The sequence below is a fragment of the Cynocephalus volans genome, chromosome 3 (assembly GCF_027409185.1).
Source record: "Cynocephalus volans isolate mCynVol1 chromosome 3, mCynVol1.pri, whole genome shotgun sequence".
NCBI lineage: Eukaryota > Metazoa > Chordata > Mammalia > Dermoptera > Cynocephalidae > Cynocephalus > Cynocephalus volans.
Genome location: NC_084462.1, coordinates 133,830,950 through 133,838,095, shown reverse-complemented (window position 1 = coordinate 133,838,095; position 7,146 = coordinate 133,830,950). Strand labels below are relative to the sequence as shown.

At 46.5% G+C, this 7,146-nt stretch overlaps 1 protein-coding gene across 4 annotated transcripts in view; it reads left to right on the top strand.

Annotated features, from left to right (window-relative positions):
- Window positions 1-1,803: 1,803 nt before the first annotated feature.
- CDKL1 (cyclin dependent kinase like 1) overlaps window positions 1,804-7,146 on the top strand; it is a 54,814-nt gene continuing 49,471 nt past the window's right edge. For all 4 annotated transcript variants that reach the window (XM_063091408.1, XM_063091409.1, XM_063091407.1 and 1 more), the window contains exon 1: window positions 1,804-1,971. In XM_063091408.1, the coding sequence (XP_062947478.1) occupies window positions 1,804-1,971 (168 nt within the window). The remainder of the gene's footprint in view (window positions 1,972-7,146) is intronic.

The window sequence follows — 7,146 nt, the reverse complement described above, 5'->3', positions numbered from 1 at the left end:
GCCATGCATGAATGTTTATGGTGGCTTGGTTTATAATCACCAAAAGCTGGAAACAACTCAAATAATCTTCAACTGGGAATGGATAAACAAACATTGGTACATCCATACAGTAGAATACTATTCAGCAGGAAAAAGGAATACGCTGCTTATAAATGCAACCACTTGGATGAATCTCAGAGGCATTATGTTAAGTGAAAGAAGCTTATCCTCAAAAGGCTACACAATGTATGATTCCATTTATATGACATTCTGGAAAAAGCAAAACTAGAGACAGAAAATAGAGTAGTGATTGCCATTTGCAAACAATTTCTGGGATGGTCCGTAGGCCATCCCTGGACCCCATCTACATACTACTCCATTTCCAAAGCAACCGACCCAGCTCCAGCTCTTTCTGAACCCTAACCAGATTTCCATTTAGTAGCATGCTGCTTGGCACGGGATTGGTCCCTGGTTAATAGACAGTGTGTTGATTTTCTCTCCTCCTTGCTTCCAGGGCAAGCACCCACCTGGGTGCTGGACGCATGGAATGGGATGGATGATAAAGTGTTGAGGCAGTCTGCCAGCGGCAATTGTCCTTTTCCCATGATCCCGCCAGGTCCATCAACTTCCCACCATTGCGAGTTGGGAGAAGGATGTGGGAAAGGAGCCTAAAACAATTCAGGCAGGCTCTGCAAACCTCCACCTCCCGAATCAGAAGGCCCGACCGCTGAGGAGCCCGGCCTGCTAGTGGAGGGCAGCGCCGACGTTACCAGTTTCAGCCGCCACGCCTCCCTCTCCCTTTTTCTTCACTGACGCTGCAGCACTGGTCGGCACCGACCCAGAAGCTGCCCTCAGGGCGTTTACAGGCTTGCAGGGAACACAGGGGAGAAGCGCCGTTCTCCAGGGTGCGGGACGGCTCTCCAGGGAAGTGCGGGCTGCATGGGCGCGTTCCCCAGCGCGGGCGGGTCCCTGCTGACGCGGTTACCGCCGCCTTCCCACCACCTGCGGGCGTTCGCCGCCTCCCAAGGACGTGCAGCGACGCGGGCCCGCTGTCAGGACGGCTCCTCCGGGGCCCGCAGCGAGGGCGGGAGCGGGGCGCGGCGGCCCCGCCCAGGCCAGCCCGGGAGCGACTGGTTCCCATAGGGATCGCGGCCGGGGCGCGGGGGCAGCCCGGGCGGCGCCGGCGGAGTCTTCCCGCGGCCGCGCTGCCCCCGCCTCGGGCCCGCGCCCCTGGGCTGGCGGCGGAGGCGCTGAGCGGAGCTCGCAGCGCCGGGCGGGCCCCTCGGTCCCCGGCGGCCCCCTCGGTCCCCGGCGGCCCCCTCGGTCCCCGGCGGCCCCCTCGGTCCCCAGCGGCCCCGGCCTCGCCGCCGCCCCCGCGGGCAGCCCCAGGTGTCCGCTTGCGGTAGGGAAATGAGACCCGAAACGAGAACCGGGGAAGCCCTTAACCTTCGCGGTCCCCAGCCAGCTCGTGTGTCTGAGATCGGATGAACCGTGACGTTAGAGAGACAGCTTATCTTACAGCTCTGTTGGTTTTAGGAGAACGGGTTGCATTTTAACTAGCAGGGTACAAACGGGCGGTTAAAAATTGGGTCACCCGAGGCAGCTAACTGTGGGTTGTCATCCCCGATCCTGTTGCCATGGCTGAGGGGGCGAGTCTGGGAAGCCTCGGGTCCCTCCTACCAGGGGCGCTGCTCTGTTCCAGGTCCTCGGCCGGCCGAGACCCGTCGCCGGGCGCGGGCCCCAGTGCAGTCTGTTCGTGCCCGTGTTGTGTAAGCCACGTTTTCCAACTATGTGAAGATCCACTTTAAGATTTACTCCCCTGTGATGGAGAAGTATGAAAAGATTGGGAAAATTGGAGAAGGATCTTATGGAGTTGTTTTCAAATGCAGAAACAGGGACACAGGTCAGATGGTGGCCATCAAGAGGTTTCTGGAATCAGAAGATGACCCTGTCATAAAGAAAATCGCCCTTCGAGAAATCCGCATGCTCAAGGTAATTGATGCACCTTTTCTTTACAGTGGATTAAAAAAATAAAGTGAGTCGTGTTCTGTCAAATGAATGCTTTGCCACATCTGCTTCTTTCATGGCTTTTTGTCCTCAGTGACACAAATAGGATGTCTGTGCACAAGTCACTCATTATATAATGAACTAGGAAGCAGAGACCAAGGCAGGGTAAGGTGCTATTCACTTTTAGAGATGCTGTGGGATATTTTATTTTTCTTCCCGTTACCTTCTCTTCCGTATCACCTGGAGACCTGGATTTTTCAAGAGTCATCACACTTTGATAGTACAGGAACTTCAAACAACTCAATTTTACTTTTTTATTATTATTATTTTTAAGCTTCTAGACTACTTCCTGTTGACATTCTCAGTTCACTAAGAGAATGAATCACTCACCTGTTTTCAAACCGCTGGAAAGCTGACATTTTCACTACACCTCACGTTTCTACTGGTGAGCATAGTAATGTCCTGTCTCTAAAAGAAGGGTGTTTCTTAAAGCAGTGAAATGATCACTTTTTAAATGTTTATTAGGTAACCCTGAGAGACCATGATATCAAAGGGGGGAGGGCAGAAACTTCCGTTTTTTCCTCTAATGAAAAGAGGTTCTTTTCTGAGTTTATGGGAACATGAAATCCAAATCACAATGTAGCATGTGACAGTGGGGTGTAGCTTTGTTTCAAACAGTTCTGGCCTCCATTCTGATCTCTATAACTAACTACATGCCAAGGCAAGAGCAACTGAGTGAGTGAGAGGTGAATGAAACACCCTGGGGATTTACTCTTATTCTTGTTTCTCCATTTTCTCCAGGTGTCTCTGAAAATCTTTTCTCCATGGCTTAAGTGTGTGGGGTTATTTCTAGATAAGGACCCTGAATGAGAAGTAGCAAGCTTTGGATAAATTAAATGAGTGGGATAATAGGAAAACTTCTCTCTTTGGGTTTGGGATGTTCTTTTACTAGCAGGATGTAATCTATTCTGGGAGGACACTTCCAAAGCCCCCCAGGGAAGTGCTCCCCTAGGAAGGGGCCAGCAGTGTTTGACCATTTCGCTACCTGGCCCCTCTGCCCTTCCCCCTTTCTACACAGGGAGAGGTTAGCACCATTTCTCTTGGGCTGTTGGACATTTTCACTTTCTCCGGCTTTCCCTAGAGGAAAAGGTGAAAATTGCATTTCAAAGGATTCACTCACTCCAAAAAAGAAAAAGAGAGAGAGAAAGAAAACCTGCTTCCAGCACAGAAATGTCTTTTTCTGATTCTGAAGGTCACCTATGAATGCCTCTCTCAAACCACTCATCACACTTTGTCAATATTACGTTTACAGGTATAGCTCCTCAAAGTAACTGAGTTCTTCCAGGATGGGGACCTTGCCTCTGTATCTCTACATGCCCAAAGCACACTACTTGGCACCTACTAGTCCTCCAATAAATGTTAACTAAAAAAATGTTGACAAAATAAGCTCTTAGGAAAGGTAGGAGTTGCCCATAAATTAGAAGTGAGATGCATTCTCTTAGCTGAACATTGATGTGCTCTGAAGGATAGAGTTCTGTGCACAGGAGCCTAATTTCAAACACACGGCACAAGGGGCCGGCCCCGTGGAGCACTCGGGAGAGTGCAGCGCTTGGGAGCGCAGCAACTCTCCTGCCGTGGGTTCGGATCCTATATAGGAATGGCCAGTGCGCAGACACCACGCCGAGGGTTGCGATCCCCTTACCAGTCACAAAAAGTCAAACACACGGCACCCCACTCCCAAATCAAGTGTGCAGATGTAGACATCCCTGTTCTATATGAGGTAGTGGGACAGGGTTAACAGTTGAGTCTGTCCCTTCAAGCCCTAACTTTTTCAGAATTCTGTGATATTCCTAACATATAATAGATACTTAATAAATATCTGCTCAATAAGTGAATTAAGGGGCTGTTAAATGAAGTCATTTTTCTGCATTTATTTATTTGGTCAATACTTATAGAGCTCCAACTGTGCCTAAACCAATGTTTATACAAAGTGGTGTATACTTTGTCTTTCAGAAGCTCAAATCTTGGAAGGGAGATAAGGTGACTTTCCCCTGGGCACTCACTTCTGACACACGGGGTGCCTAATGGGCCTGTGTCATTCACTTGTGTACCCATGCCTGGCAACAACTCTCTAAATGCTTCTTGAATAATGAAAATAAAGTGTTTGGAGGTGTGTTTGAGCTAGAGTTTGAACTATTTAGAAAACCATGGAATGAGAAATAAGGCATTTAGGGCAGACAGTCTATTCTAGGGGAAAGTGCATAAGTAGAAATCATAGTATATCGAAGGAACACAGGTAATTATGCCAAAGTCTTGGCAAAGATGCCTGGTGGGTTCTAACAGGCCAGGGAGAGAAGGAGGGAGGAAGCCAGGATCCAGTGGGAGGGGGTGTGAAGAGATTCCTGGAATACAGGTCTAGCCCTAGGATAAGGGATGGTTAGCACACAACTGCACCTTGGTTTAGGGTGGCCTATGGGGTTGGGAGCCTGACTCCAGGATTTGACAACAGGAAGCTGCTGAGGACTAGGCAGGTGTTTTAGGGCCCCGCTGAGCTGGAATTCAGGGCAGTGCTCCAGTGCCCATGGGAAGGAGGAATACTAAGCTGTTAGAGGCACACAATGAGGCAGCCTGGGGTTGTAACTCAGTGGCTCAGTGAGTTCCTAGGGTTTGCCATGGCACAGCTCTCATGAAAATGGGGCTTTTCATGACCCCTACTAAGGTGAGAGAAAACTCAGGAACTAGGAGCACTGAGGCTGAAGGTGCCTCTATGATCTTAGCCAAGGCAGGTGAGGACTGGCTAGCCCCCAGACTGCCCCCGTTACAGTGAGTAAGGAAAGAAAGGTAGGTTGAGGTCAGATGTGGATGGCTTTGAATGCCAAGTTAAGGGTCATGGCTTTCTTCTGAAAAGAAGGGAAGCTAGCCAAGATTTTAAAACTATTATTAGAAAGCTGTCATTTGCAGACTTTTGGATTTCATGGACCAATATTATTTCAAAAAACAATATTTTTTTCTTTTGACCGACTGGAATAAGGTTGTCAACATTTTAAAAAACCCACCACCAATTACTATCCCAATCATTTTAAAAACTAGGAAAGATGGTTTTAGAGAAAAAAGCACAGTTCTTCCCAAGAGTAGTTGACAACTATAAATAACATCTAGTTTTACCTGTACACATACATTTCTCTGGGTGTGTGAGTGTGAGTAGTTGTGTGTGTGTATCATTGCCCTTATTTTTCTCATTTCACTATCCATTGATGAAAATGGTAACATTTGTTTTGTGCATCCTAAATCTCATGACAGTAAACACTATGGAAACAAAAAGATTCCCCACATCAAATGATCATTCTAGGATCTATAACTGATTCAACAAAATACCAGTTCCTTGGAGGGGAATAGTCCCTTGGATTTTATATTACAATAGAATTTGGCCTGTATCCAACCTCGGAGAATTCCTTGTGTGTATGTCTTTTGAACCGTTTTCTTAACAATTTAAAGCAACTCCAAATAGTACCTATTGAACTCTTTTAAAAAAAAACTAGTTGTTTCCTCTTAAGCGGATACAATCATGGGAGTGAATTATCCAGCAATCACTTGGGCAATTTTCAAGGCAGCACATTTACATGCTCCACATTCTTGGTGTGAAAGCCTGTATGAGTCGCAGCTGTCCACTGGTAAATGCTTTTGAGAATGATAATTATTATCAACAAACCTCTTTTGGTAAGATTTTTAGAAAAGATCATTTTCTAAAAATTTGAAACACTTTTCGAATAGTATTATTTCATGACATTAAAAACAAACAACTCCTTTTTATGAGACAAATTCAGTATTTGTACTAATAAACTGCTTCCTAAGCTGAATGTGATTCACTGTTTACCAAGAGGTTCCACTGCAGTCAACTCTTTAATGTTTTAACTTTGAATCATAATTTTCAGGTTATATAATTAAACTTAAAGAACAAACAATTGTTTTAAATCAGTCAGCTCATAGTGTACTTTAAGGACAAATTAAACATCATGGTAGTGATAGTAATAAAATTCTACCATAATACCTGAGCTCGAAGCAACTATCCTACCCTTTTTCAAACTCACTTCCCATTGTGAAAAAAGAAAAGAATTCAATATTTTCAGTCCATGTTTTTGATGTTAACATGGTTGATGTGTTCATTTGGCAAGTGTTTACAGAATTCCTGCCATGTGCCAGGCACTGTCCTTAGCCTCTGGCCTCATGAACTGGCATCTTAGTAACGACAGACCGACAGTAAAGTCACAATTATATGTCAAGTGGTGAAAAATAAAGCAGGACAAGGGGATAGAGGGTTCTGGGGGTAGCAGGGCTTGCTTTTTTATAAAGTGTGGTTAGGGAAAAACTTTCTGATGAATGACATTCAGAGACCAGAGGGAAGTACAGGGTAGCTCATGCAGCTGTCCAGGGGAAGAGCATTTCAGACAGAGGGCACAGTAAGTACAGAGGTCCCAAGGCAGGGTCCAGTGATGTGTTCTTGGTGTGAGCTGATGTGTTCCAAGAGGAGCAAGGAGATCAGAGCGTCTGGAGCAGAGTAAGTGAGGGTGGGGGTCATATGAGAGAAGGTTAGGGGGTGAGTGGGTCAGATATATGAGGGCCTTGTGGGCCATGGGAGGGGCTGTGATTTTACTCTGAACTTCATGGGAGCTATCAGAGGATTTTGAGCATGTTGGAGTCTTGGCATGACTTACATGCTAGCTGCTCGTTGCTCTAGCTTCACAAGCAGGAAGATCAGTTAGGAGACTGTTGGGATAATCCAGGGGTGAGGACATGGAATTTGGGTCAACATGGTAGCAGTGGAGGTGGTGAGAGGTAGTCAGATTCTAGATTTATTCTGAGAGAAGAGCACATAGGGGTCTGATGATTGGATGAGGAATCAAGAACGACTCCAAGGTTTTGACCTGAGTAAGTGGAAGAGGGAAGAGATCATTCACTATGATAGAGAGACCCAAGTGCAAATTTGGGGGAAAGGAAATCAAGAGTTCTGTTTTGGACAGGTTAAGTATGAGATGTGAATGCAAGGAGACTTGTGAAGTAGACAATCGAATGCACAAGTTTGGCATTTCGGAGACAGAAAGTTGGGAAGCATAAGCATGTCAACGGTACTTAAAGCCATGAGACTGGGTGAGATCGCCATGG